This window comes from Myotis lucifugus, unplaced genomic scaffold (genome assembly GCF_000147115.1).
Source record: "Myotis lucifugus unplaced genomic scaffold, Myoluc2.0 scaffold_145, whole genome shotgun sequence".
In the NCBI taxonomy this organism is placed as follows: Eukaryota; Metazoa; Chordata; class Mammalia; order Chiroptera; family Vespertilionidae; genus Myotis; species Myotis lucifugus.
In genome coordinates this window covers 553526-566450 of record NW_005871193.1, presented here as the reverse complement: position 1 = coordinate 566450, position 12925 = coordinate 553526, and the positions used below count along the sequence as shown (strand labels likewise).

At 55.2% G+C, this 12925-nt stretch overlaps 1 protein-coding gene across 1 annotated transcript in view; it reads right to left on the bottom strand.

The window, feature by feature from the left end:
• NFASC (neurofascin) overlaps positions 1-12925 on the bottom strand; it is a 76096-nt gene that overhangs the window by 27330 nt on the left and 35841 nt on the right. The window contains exons 15-22 of the mRNA XM_023758993.1: positions 12522-12566; positions 11280-11381; positions 10804-11001; positions 9645-9715; positions 7684-7906; positions 5643-5758; positions 3780-3984; positions 2077-2199 (exon numbers count right to left, since the gene is read on the bottom strand). Coding sequence (XP_023614761.1) covers positions 2077-2199; positions 3780-3984; positions 5643-5758; positions 7684-7906; positions 9645-9715; positions 10804-11001; positions 11280-11381; positions 12522-12566 — 1083 coding nt within the window. The remainder of the gene's footprint in view (positions 1-2076; positions 2200-3779; positions 3985-5642; positions 5759-7683; positions 7907-9644; positions 9716-10803; positions 11002-11279; positions 11382-12521; positions 12567-12925) is intronic.

Here is a 12925-nt window from a genome sequence, read left to right as displayed (position 1 = left end):
TCGACTTTTTTTTAAAGATAATTCCGTGTAGGTGCATCTAGATAAATAAATCATTTTACATAACAAGTTATCTTAAGACCATCGACATGGATTGACGAGAGGAGGGGAAGAGCAGTTTCTATGCCTCTGCCTTAACTCTCCCTGCCTTCCTAGATCTGAACCAGTGTTTTGGTTTCATCCACATATGCTTGTGAATCTTTGTTCTCAGTAATGAATTTTGTTTAGTCTCCTATAGGCGTAGCCTGGCTGATGAAAGTAGTAGCTCGTGCATATCTCTGCAGGTCAAGAAACATAAACCTGATGGAAAAATATCTGTCATCAGTGATGCAGCAGCAAAAGTCCCACTGATAATATCAAAGGGAGTCATAAAGTTTTCTGTCGGACTATCAGTGTACATATATACATTAAAAAATAAATGTATCTTTCGTCATCATATACTGTGTTTTTGTCACTCGAATGAATTTTATTATTTCTTCAAAGTTCTTCACACAAATGCACCTTAAGAGATATCAAGTAGGCATAAAATGTTCTCCAAGAATTAGGGTTGGCACACAGAAGAATTTTGAGTCAGAGATTTTGCTTGTTTTGTCACGCACTCACAAAAACTGTTTTATCCTATATCATGGAAACCCTGGCTGTAACGTCATGACAGAGGCTCAACCAAGCAGAAGGAAGTCAGTCTTGCAGGGCTCATCTTGCACTGCGAGTGGGCACAGCTAGCTCCTGTCATCTCATCAGGTTGCATGCCCGGAAAGGGTGACACCGTGCATGCTGGCGGATTTTAAAAAGATTCCCAGGTGATTCTAATGTGCAGCCAAGGTTGAGAACCACTGCACTAGAGCAAGCATGTCAAACTCGTGGCCCGGGGGCCACAGGCCTCATTTATTTGGCTTGTGTTGGCCTTTGAGTTTGACATGCTTGCACTAGAGCTTCTACTTAATGCTTCCTTTGTAAAAAGCCTGTTCAGGGTACCTTGAAGGTACATCTCTGGTCACCTCAGACTGGATCTGGAGCAGCACAGAGCACACAGCTGGGCATTAACACATTTCGGACCAGTAGCTTTATTGCTAGCTTTACCCAGGGGCCAGATACTAGTAAGTTTCTATTGAACGAGTACAAAAAACGTTTTACATAAAGGCACGCTTTAAAATTAAATACCCATTGCATTTTGGAGTTATTTGTTACATGTTCTTACAAGCTAATATCCTTTTAACGAATTCTCATGATTGGCCACAAGCCTTAGGACAGAAAAACACGAGAATTCTCGTGATCCAGTCTGCAATGTGTTGAAATCATTAACACAATACCCAGCCCTTAGAGCAGCGGTTCTCAACCTGTGGGTCGCGACCCCTTTGGCTGTCGAACGACCCTTTCACAGGGGTCGCCTAAGACCATCCTGCATATCAGATATTTACATTATGATTCATAACAGTAGCAACATTACAGTTATGAAGTAGCAATGAAAATAATTTTATGGTTGGGTCACAACATGAGGAACTGTATTTAAAGGGCTAGAAGGTTGAGAACCACTGCCTTAGAGCGTCCCACTGAGCGGCAACATTGCCTACTTTAGAGGGCAGAGGGGGTCACGTTTTTCAAATGCAAGGACACTCCTGTCCCTGCAGGGTGACACTGAACTCCTGAGGTGAGCTCCTGATGGGGTCACTCCAAGTTCTCGCCAGGTCTCCATACAGCTACCTTCCCATAACTGACACCTTGCTGAGTGGCCGAGTGCTGTGTGGAGTCCTGTGCGGGCACTGACTACCCCATCGGATGCCGTTCTGTCAGAGGAGGGGCCCTCTCCTAGACTCATAGGTGTTGGGACTATAGGATTCCCGAGGGCTGGGGTTGGACCCCTCATTAGACCAGAAGTTCCCTTTGTCACACAGGCAACTAGAGGGACCTGTGTTAGGAAAGCAGGGCTGGGTCTCAACTGCCTCCCCTAATCCTGGGGGAGCTGTTCCCCTGGCAGTGCCCTCTATCTACACCCCAGGGCCCCTGGGATCCTCAGGCAAAGTGGTGAGCATAGGGCTCCTGACTCCTAGATTAGCTAAGAGCAAGCAGAGCGAAACGTACAGGGCAGGTATCGGAGAGAATACCCAGTCAGGATGCCGTTGGGGTGTTCCGGGTGGTCCCACTCCAGGTTGATTGTCTGCAGGTTGGGCTGCCGGACTCGGAAGCGCCTGGGGGCGCTGGGTACTTGGGGAAGGAGAAGAGAGTGGGGGAGGTGAGGGGGAGCGGGAGGGGGCGGGCAGGTTGAGGAAAACAAAACAAAGCACAAGTATGAAGGCGCTGAACTCGGGCAACCCCCACGCTAGGCAGCTGCCAAGCCAGAGCCCAAGGCCCATCCTGGGCTCCCCCAGTTCAGGACAAGCCTGGCTCCGACTCTGTTTAAATGGGAGAAGTAAATCGAGGGTTCCTTTAGCACGTTAGGCTCCGATGCTGCGAAGATACCCCCAAGAGGGGCAGAGCACGTCTCAGGCAGGGAAACAACTGTCACTGTTTCCTATGGAGGCCGGGCTCCGTGTCCTCAGACAAGGATTCTCACCTCCAGGTCCAAGCAGCAGGCCCACGTGTCTGAGCTGAGGATGCTGGGCTCAGGGGGGAGAGGAAAAGCCCAGATGGAGCACGTGGACAGGTGAGGGGCAGGAGAGATGGAAGGAGGCTGATTATCAAAACCAAGACAAGCCTGGCTGGTGTGGCTCAGTGGTTGAGCGTTGACCCGTGAACCAGGAGGTCACGGTTCGATTCCTGGTCAGGGCACATGCCCGGGTTGTGGGCTTGGTCCCCTGTACGGGGCCTGCAGGAGGCAGATCAATGATTCTCTTTCATCACTGATGTTTCTCTCTCTCCCCTTCTTTCTCTTCCTTTCCCTGAAAACACATTAAAAACACACACACACAAACACAAACACAAACAAGGTGGAGGGAAAGACAGGAATAAAGAAAGCAAGAGGGGCCCGGGCCGGTTAGCTCAGTTGGGTAGAGCGCCGTCCCAATACACCAAGGTTGTGGGTTGATTCCAAGTAGAGCACATACAAGAATCAACAATGAATGCATAAATAAGTGGAACAACAAATCAATGTTTCTCTCTCTCTTCCTCTATCTCCAAAATTAATAGATTAAAAAAAAAGAAAGAAAGAAAGAGAGAAGAACAAAGGAGAGTCGAGAGAGGAGGAAGAGAAGAGGAAAATAACAGCTGAGAAGGGAGGGAGGAGAAACAGAAACGGGCGAAGAAAGCGCCAAGCTGATGAGAAAAGACTGGCTAGAACAGGAGATGGACTGGGGTCTTTGTAGGGGTCTGCCTCCAACCATGAACCTGCAATCGGCAGGCGCCCCTCTGCAGGGCCACGGCACCCGCGGGCCTACGACCTCAGCGAAAGCTTCTTGATTGCAGTGGCGAGAGCTCTGCAGGTCCTGGCTGCTGGTCCACTGACCGATGCCTCTAGGTGGTCAGGGTGACTGCTTCAGCCTCAGGTGGCAGGCAGCCCGGGCTCCCGCAGTGCCCTGGGCGTCAGTCTGTGTGCCCGTCTGGAATCACATCATCAGACCACACAAGTGTTCTCTTGAGGTACAACCTCAGCAGGGCAGGCCAGACAGGTGACACGGTGCCGTGTGGGAATGGTAGGAGCTGCTCAGCTCACGGGTCATCAGCTCCTTGAGGTCATGCAGAGGTCAACTGGTGCTGTCCGTGCCAAGCCACCACGGAGCTGCTCCATGTCCACCTGAATGTTGGTACCTTGACCTGCCCCACCCCGAAGAGCTGCAGGTCAGACCTACCTCCTTCCGGGGTGGTGAACTCCTTGGTCTCACTGCGAGGCCCATCGCCTCTCCCATTGACCACAACCATCTCCAGCTTGTAGTTACTGTAGGGAAAGAGGCGGGACACCACACCCCGGAGGCGGTCACCAGGGAAGCCGGCTTGCTGTCTCTTCTGAGACACCCACAGGCTCTTCAGTAAGCTGCTCTCCCGCCAGTAGTAGGCCTTCAGGACAGAAGCAGGCCGGTGAGGGGGCGTCAGGCAGAGCTGGGTTAGTGGTTAGTGGTGGTGGTGGTAGTGACCGGTCTTCCCTTTGCTGCCACAGGCTCCGAATCCCAAATGAACTCATCAGTCCCACACAGGGCCGGGGAGGTGGCCGACCGTCCCCGTGCGTTAGCCACTAGCGAGTCTGAACTGATGTCAAACAAGAAACAGGGTGTTTGGTTTCAATCGCCTCTCTGGAGGAGAGGCCAGCTGGCCAGGCTCACAGCTGCGCCGCTCCACCATGAGCCTGATTTCGAAGCTGGGGACCCGGTTGCTCAGGGAGTCTGTGCCAAAACCACAAATACCAGCCAAGGGTCCAAGCATGGCAAGCTCTGTCCCGGGCTCAGAGGCCGAGTCCCCTGAGTGGGATTAGTACGGTTTAAGACAGGCGGCAGGAGGAGCTGAAAAATAGCGGGCTACCCCCACAAGTCTGAATATGAGAAAGGGTTGTTTTAACGCTTTGAAGTCAGATGTTGCTTTTAACATTGTCTGAAGACCTTTAGAATCGGTGTCCAAGGCAGTGAGATGCCAGGCCGCCTGGTGGCAAGAGCTGGGACGGGATGGCCTATGGACGGTGGCAGTGTCACAGGTAAGGCTGAGAGCGTGTGTGACACGAGGTCTGGTTAGCAGTGGGTAGGAAGCGCCAGGTGAGGCTGCCACACCAGCGCCACCTAGGCCTCCGTCGGCAAGATAAGGAGGAAGTCCAGACTTACGAGGGCACCCAGAGGGACCTTTAGCCAGAAAAACCTTCAGGCAAGGAGGTTAAAGGTACAAGCCAACTGTTAGGGAAGAGCTCGTTCAAGAGTGCACACCATCTTGCCTGCCTCCCCCACTTACACATTCATTTCCCAAGAAGAGACCGGTCCCTCCATTCTGCCCCCGATTATCCACCAGCCAACGCTCCACCAATGACCTCTGAGGTCACAGAACCTGTGTGACTATCCCGTGGCTACAGCCTCCCTCGCTTCCCAGGCCCCTTTTAAACAGAGCCATTCCTAGGAAGAGCCTGGCTTATCCTGGGTTTCTCTCCCTTTCCCCCAACTCAGCTCACCCTTTCAAACAAGAGAGAAGACTGAGCAGAAACCGCTCCCAGGCAGGAAGACCTGAAGCCAGGAGCCGGGATGGCCCCTGTGCTGGATTACCTGGCGTGGTTGCGACCACAGGGAAGGCCTTTGCACCCTGTTAGCGGTTACACCTGTTAGTTGGGGCGTCACAATCAGACCGGGAGAGGCAAGCAGCCCAGCGGGGACCATTAGGAGCAGGCAGGGTGTAGCTCGGTGGTGCTTCAACAGAGCTTCTGTGCACGCGCGTGTATCCACTCACGCCTTACAGGCACGGCGTGCGATGCAACCTCCACCCAAGCCACTGCCCTTCACGTGATTTTCTGCTGAGCACACTCTCTCAGCATATCCGCTGCAGGACACATCTGGGGGTGTGTCCATGTATATATATGAATATAATTTTGAGGAGCTAACCCTAGACATCATCTTCTTGAATCAACTCTGGGTTCCACAGCGACCCTGAGGCCCCCTTCCAAATGCCTCCTGGCCTGCACCTGCTACCCCTGGCCCTGGTTATGGAGCGGGAGGTTAGGCGGGGCTGGGAGCTGGCTTCCTCACTCGGTACTCTCTGAGCTGGCCCTGGACCGTGTCGGAGTAGACGCGGTTCCACTGAAGGCTGATGGCTGTGCTGTTCAGGACTCGGATTTTAACGTCAGTGGGTGCAGCCCTGGGATCTGCAATGTGTTGGGACAGAGAGCAGGTTATGCCGGCAGGGTTAGCCCCAGGACCCCCAGTTCCCCTCCACTTTTCTCTGCTGCCCATACCTCCTCCCCACCCTGGACCCTGAGGGTAGGGACTCTGTCTTCTCCATCAGACTGTACTTGGAGGAGTGGGGAAAGGCTCAGAACAAAAGGGTGGCAGCCGGGGTAGGAGGGCGGGGTTTGCTACCCTCACATGCCGGGCCGTCTCCGTTTGCCCCTCCACTGCTTCTCCACCCTTCCCCACCCTACGGCATGTCCCAGGAGGCTGCCCTTCCTGGACCAAGTCAGCTGGGCTCCCTTGTTCTCAGGTTTCCGGATGTGTTTGCCCAATGGGCGCCAACAGGAGATCCTGGGGCAGGAGAGGTAGCTATGCCCCTTGCCGCCTGTTTGTGGGGCTGACGGTTGACAGCATTGCATTCTTCTGCCCAAGGCCCCGGTTCCTGTGGGTGGCCCTCAATGGCATGGTGATTCACCCACCCCCTGCCCCTTCAAGGCTCAGAGTCATCCCCAGCCCTCCATGTGGTCACCATACTGTGCTGTTTCCCCTCGAGCCCTGTGCTTACATTAGAAATAGTCCGCCTTGAGTGGCATTTGCTTCCTGCCAGGAAACATGACCACCAGAATAAAGGCACCTTATCCATGGCTACCTGGAATGGGAGGGCCACTCCCTCCCCATAACTGATTCCCACCCCCTATCTCCATTCTGCTGCAGAAGCAGTTCGGCCTCATCCCCTCTACTCCATCAGAGCAGAGGCCACAGAGTACAGATGCAATGGAGACTATGGGGCGATCCATGAAGTTCATGACCAGATGCTGCCCATTCCATACTTGCCATCCAGTAGTCTCCTGTCCAGAAGTGTCTGCCACCATGGAGATGAGGAGTGGGATGGACAGAGGGCCTGCTGACCTGCCCCCCTGCCACCCACTTATCTCCTTCAATCCACAATCACCTCCAGGAAAGTGGGGCACAGGGCCGAACCCTCACTTCTTCCCATCTCACTGTTCAAACATTGCTGGCCTGGCCCCTGACTCCAGCGTTGCCCCTGTGACTCCACTCCTCCCTATACTCTCCCCAGCCCCCACCCCGCACCATGATCTCTTCTTAGATCAGACCCAGACCCACTGGGGTACAAATCACCCTGACTGGGGGGGTAGGGGAGTGGTGGTGGTGCTCCACTGCCTCTCTTGCCTTGCTCAGCTGTCTACCGGATTGATGTGCTGGGGACAAAGAAGCCACCACCGCCTGGGAAGCCAGGCACCTGCTGCCACATATATGTCCAGAATCTCATTGATTCACCCACTGCAAGCCCCTAAGGGACTTCTCTTTTTATGCTCAATTCTGAGGGTGAGAGCATCCCTGGGAATGCTGGCAGGAGGCTGGTCTGGGTGGCTCCAGTCTGAGGCTCTGCAGACCTTCTCCATCCCCGAAGGCTGCCCGGGGGAGCCTGGGGAGGAGTCTGGCCCGTGGCCCTGCTTCCTGGGAGGAGCTAATGGCTCCTCGGGACACACAGTCCTGAAGTCTTTCTTGGTGCAGCGAGGATTGGCAACGGGCAGATCAGAAGGCCTGGGTTCGATTTTCACGCCCAGCACTTGCTGTTGTGTAATATGGCCAACATTTTCCTCGCGGGGCCTGTGTTCACATCCATCAAATGAGAGTGTTGGGCTAGGTGATGACGCTGAGTAATTTTAACTGGTGTCCAGATGACGCACTTCCGCTCCCGACACTATGAGGGCCCATCTGTTGCTATGTAGGTCACTGCTTCCTCTTTCCCGGGAACTAGCTGTCCTCCCGGTTCTGGGAAGTCCCACGACCCACCCGAGGTCCCTAGTCTGTGAGGGTGGCCCTTATGCAGCCCAGCCGGGAGGGTCCCGGGCGGGGGCCGGGGGAAGATACTCACAATCTTCCCCGGAGTAACCGATGACCGTGTCTGGCTCCGGGCCCTTCCCGAAGTCATTCTCGGCCTGCACTCGGATCTCGTAGGGCACGTAGACCGGGGTCTGCCCTACCACGAAGCGGGAGCCCCACACGGTGGCGTTGTTCCAGGTCTCTCGAGTCTCTCTCCGCCGCCACTTGACGATGTAGCGCAGGTTGGGGCCAAAGGCGGAGGTGGCATTCATGGGCTGGGTGGGGAGAGACAGAGGGCAGAGGTGGAGGGGCAGGTGGGGGGCCCAGACCCACCCACAGCTCGTCTCCTTCTCCCCCAGGCACCCCTCCAGATCTGCCCAACGCTGCCCAGCCCCCACCCTCACTGAGTCCTCCAAGAGCCGAGTCCCATGAACCCAGCAGCACACAGATTTTCTGTGACAAAGGCGTCCCCTGAGACCTCATCACCGCGACTCCCACGTGTGCAAGTGCATAGGGAGCAAAGGCCTTATTTTGGACAGGACTCTTTCCTACGGTGGAGCAACAAGAAAAAATATGGATGATAATATAATATTCTCCAAAGTCAGAAAGGCATGAGCTCTGGGTTAGCCACTGCATGCCTCCTGCCCGTGAACTCAAAGTTACAGAGCCGACTTCAGCTCTCCCTGAGGGCACGCAGGTCTGCCCTGTCCTCCCAACAGGTCCCAGCCCTCTCAGAGTGGGCGGAGCTCTGCCCTCTGCTCCCTAAGGGCCTGCTCCAGCGGCAAGCAGTCCCAGGGCACAGGATGGATTGTGGACCTGGAGCAGACCCTGCACAGCCCCGAGGATGTGCCGGCGACTGGGATCAGCCAGGCCCCGCTGCTGAGGCTGCTGGGAGACCAGGCCCTCAGCAGGATGGGGATGGTCTGGACTCCCAACCCTGTGTGTCCTGTTTCCATGATGCATGGCCACAGTATGGAAGTGCATTTCAGCAGCCAAGTTTGAAAACAAAGTCATTCTAATGCCTGCCTGGCGTGGCTCAGTGGTTGGGCGTCGACCTATGAACCAGGAGGTCACGGTTCGATTTCCGGTCAGGGGTCAGGGCACATGCCCAGGTTGCAAGCTCAAGTCCCAGTGTGGGGTGTGCAGGAGGCAGCCCACCTATGATTCTCTCTCATCATTGATGTTTCTATCTCTCTCTCTCCCTCTCCCTTCTTCTCTGAAATCAATAAAAATATATTTTTTAAGGAAGTCACTTTGAGGTGACACATCCAATTCTGATTTGGAAATGTAGTCAGTGAGCCAAAGTGAAGATGGGGTTCTTCAAACCTGGCCTGGAGTTCTCTAGTCCTGACTGTGAGAAGGTCTACACTGACAACACCAGCCGCCGGCCTCTCCTCGCTCCCAGCAATCTCGTGAAAGGAACCAGAACACACCCATGCGAGCACGGTGTTTATGCCCAGTCATTCCCAGTCCAACCTCAACCCCTCCTCCTCCTTCTTCTTGTTTTAATCCTCACGGGAGGATTTTTCCCCCATTAATTTTTAGAGTGGAAGAGAGAAGGAAAGACAGAGAAATATCGATGTGAGAAATCACATCGATTGATTGCCTCCTGCACTCGCCCTGACCAGGGCCTGGGCTGGGAAGGAGCCTGCAACCGAGGTACACCCCCTTGGCCGGAATCGAACCCAGGACCCTTTGGTCTACAGGCCGACGCTCTATCCACTGAGCCAAACTGGCTAGGGCTCAACCCCTCCTTCTTCTGAAGAAAGAAGCCCGTTTTATTTTGCTGGCTCTCTATGGTTTTGCCTGATTGCCCCCAACCACCTCTGCTCCTCTCTCCTGTCTTAACAGACACGCTCCTGCTTGGTTTCTGGACGTCCAACGCAGAGGAGTGGCCACCAAACCAGCCAGGCCGTCTGAGCCAGCCTGTGGCCTTGGGGTGTCAAAGGCATAAAGGGCGAGGGGTCCCAGGTGCACACTGCTGCCTTCGAGGCTGGGCTGGGGGACACTCACCGTCCACGTGATCTCCATGTTGTTCTTTCTGGTCCCCTCTCCCTTCACGTCGCTGGGATTGGACTCAGGGGCTGGAACCCAAATTGGCACAAAGTTTAAGTCCAATGTGTCCAGGGCGTAGTGACCACCTGGCTCCTTCCCACCCGCCTGGTCTCTCCTACGCTGTTCCTCTGTGTCTCTCTGCTCTCCCGTCTCATGGGCAATGGAACCTGCTCTGTCGTGTCTCACGTGTGTGACGTGCGTGCCTAGCTCATTAACCCCTCTCAATTGCAATGCCTCTCAGACAGACTTGTCATGAGGCTTTTCACACTTCAGATGCCCACATAGCCAACTCATGGATCATCCCCTTCATGGATCAGCCGCTAAATATGTTTAATAGCAGGCGGGTTCACCCCAGCATTTAACGTTTTGGGGATGTCAACAAGCCAGTGTGATTTCAGAAATCTAAATATTACCCAGGAAAAGAAATCTGATAAAATACTGGGTTACATATTTCTGCTGCAAGTGTTTGCCACAGCTCTTCTCTTCCAAGCAGACCATCGAAATTATTAATAACACTAGAGCAGTGGTTCTCAACCTTCCTAATGCCGTGACCCTTTAATACAGTTCCTCATGTTGTGGTGACCCCCAATTTCATTGTTACAAATTGAACATAATTAAAGCATAGTGATTAATCACAAAAACAATATGTAATTAAGAAATCTGATAAAATACCGGGTCACACATTTCTGCTGCGTGTCATTCGACCCATAAAGGGGTCGCGACCCACAGGTTGAGAACCGCTGCTCTAGAGGCCCAGTGCACGAAAATCGTGCACTGGTAGGGTCCTTAGCAGCTGCCGGCTGGGGCCTCCCTCCTTTCCCCCTACTGGCCTCGCCCCCTGGTCGAACTCCTGGTCGAGGGGACAATTTGCATGCTATCCTTTTATTATACAGGATTAGTAATAATAAAAATGACAGTTAACACGAGTGCTCGCATTTCCAATGGAATCCTCACCGCAGCCCCTCTGGCACCGTGCTGATAGTACAGATGAGGGAGCCAAGCCTCGGAGACGTTAAGAAACTTGCCCCAAATCCACACGGCTGGGGGCTGGGGGCACCCAGTGGGAGCTCAGGGTGCCTGCTCCAGCGCCGCCGTGGGTGAGCCCTCGGGTACTCACGGGCCCCGCTGGTTCTGTAGCGCTCGGACGGGAGGCTGGGGTGGCTGCTGCCCACCTCGTTGACAGCAATGACCCGGAACTGGTAGTTGACGTACGGGGACAGCTGCAGGACAGCCGAGTTGACGCTGCCTGGGAACTTGGAATGGTCGTGCCACACCCCTGGCTGGAACTGGTCCTCTTCGAACTGGACTACATAGTCTGAGGGCAAGGAAGACAGTGCTTCAGGGGCTGCGTCAGCTGACTTCTTCCTGAAAGCATCCCCATGGTTTTCATTCTCTCTATAACCTCCCTCGGTAGAGGGGGCACAGGGAGGGTTCCTATCAAGACACTGAAAGGGAGACAAGGCTTCCGTGGGGTCTGCAAACAGCCCAGGGCACGGGCCAAGTGAGGGGACGGGGACCGACCCCAGGGCCAGGCCTCCGAGCTCCCAGCTGCCCCACCCTCTTCTCTGGCCCGGAGCGCAGGGCCTGGCTGACCTGTGATGGGGCTGTTGTTATCATCCCCTGGGATCCAGGTCAGCCTCACGCTCCTCTCGGCCAGGTCGGTGAGCTCCAGGTCCCGCGGTCTGTCCGGCCGTCCTGGCAGCAGAGGGAGAAGACACCGCGCAGGACTCCCGAGTTAGAGCCAGCCCGTCCTTGTGGTGGCCCCAGCCCTGACCACACCCACGGACAGGTCCCTGGAGGGCGGAGGCCACCACAGCAGGGCCCACCCCCAGCCTGCCCTGGAGGGTCAGCACAGGGACCACCCCTTCCCTCAGGGGGTCAAGGGAGAACAAAGAGGAGACTCCAGTCCCACCTCCCTCTCCAAGAGAACCCAAGGATGCAGGGCACAGAGAGAGTCGGACTGGCCATCCCATTCCAGGTATCTTGGAGGGCAAGCACTTGGGAATGCTTTTCCCTAGACGCGTGTTCACATTTAGGAAAGCCAGTGAGGAATGTGGACTTTGTCTCGTTTTCTCAGGATTATTATTTTCTACTCTGTACCCCACGGCTCTGAGGGGCAGGAGCCAGAGGGTGTGTGGGTGCTGAGCGAGGCAGACAGGCTCAGGGGATGGGAGGGAGGAAGGGGACCAGGCCAGGGAGGAGATGGGGATGTGGTCGCACAGGGATGGACAGGACAGGACAGGAGCCCAGCAGGCTTCCGATCAGTGGGGAGGCAGCACCGTTTGGGGGCTCCAGTCTCACTGGGCTGCCTTAGTGGGGGTGAGTGCCATCCCAGCCTGGGGATAAAGCCACGCCACTACGGATTGGTGGGGTGGCATAACTTCCCCCTCTATGGCTCCGTGAACCAGCCATTTCCACATGTTGGCCGATCACTGGAAGAATCTGGAAGGTGAGCCCCCATTCGTGTGTGCAGACTGTTTGTGGGTACATAGTGCTGGACATGGAGAGGCTGCAGAAAATGTGGGCCCACAGATGGTTTGAAGCAAGGGGACCACAGGCATGTCCGAGGCCAAAGAGGAGAACAGGCCTCCCCATGGGCATGGTGAGAGCTCAGAGGTCAGGGACGCAGGAGAAAAGGCAGCCAAGGATGTCTAAGCTCAACCTGCACCTGGAGCAGGAAGCCAGGCTGTGATGCTCAGGGAGGGAGCGGATTGGACAGGGCGTGGGGGTGACGCACTGCCCACCCAGCACCTCCTGGGCAGTGCTCTCCTCTGAGACCCCACCCTCCCCGGGCCTAGCGAGGGCTGGGCCAGGGTCCCGATTAGTATGAATTACCTTTGGGGAGGGCAGCCAAACGGTTAGTTGGAGTGGTCTGATCAGCTGCAAAGGTAAGACGGTTAACCAGGTTAGCTGGTTATCTGGGGTTAGAGGTGTTCCAAAAGGGTGGGAGCAGGCGGCCGAGGCTGGGAGAGCTGCCCCTGCAACAAGTTTCCCCACGGCTTCCCCTCCTTCCACAGAGCCTCACCCCTAGAGGCCTCCTGTGCTCCCATCACCTCCTTCCTCTCCCAGGGCCCCATCACCCTGGGCCCCATCACCTCCTTCCTGTCCCAGGGACCCATCATCCTCCCTCCTCAGGGACCTCTCATCATCAGCCCCATTTTGCACCTCTTGTTCTGTGAACTCAAAATAGGCAGTTCGGCATCTCTGGTGTCGGGCCGGCCGAAGGCTGGGTGGACTGA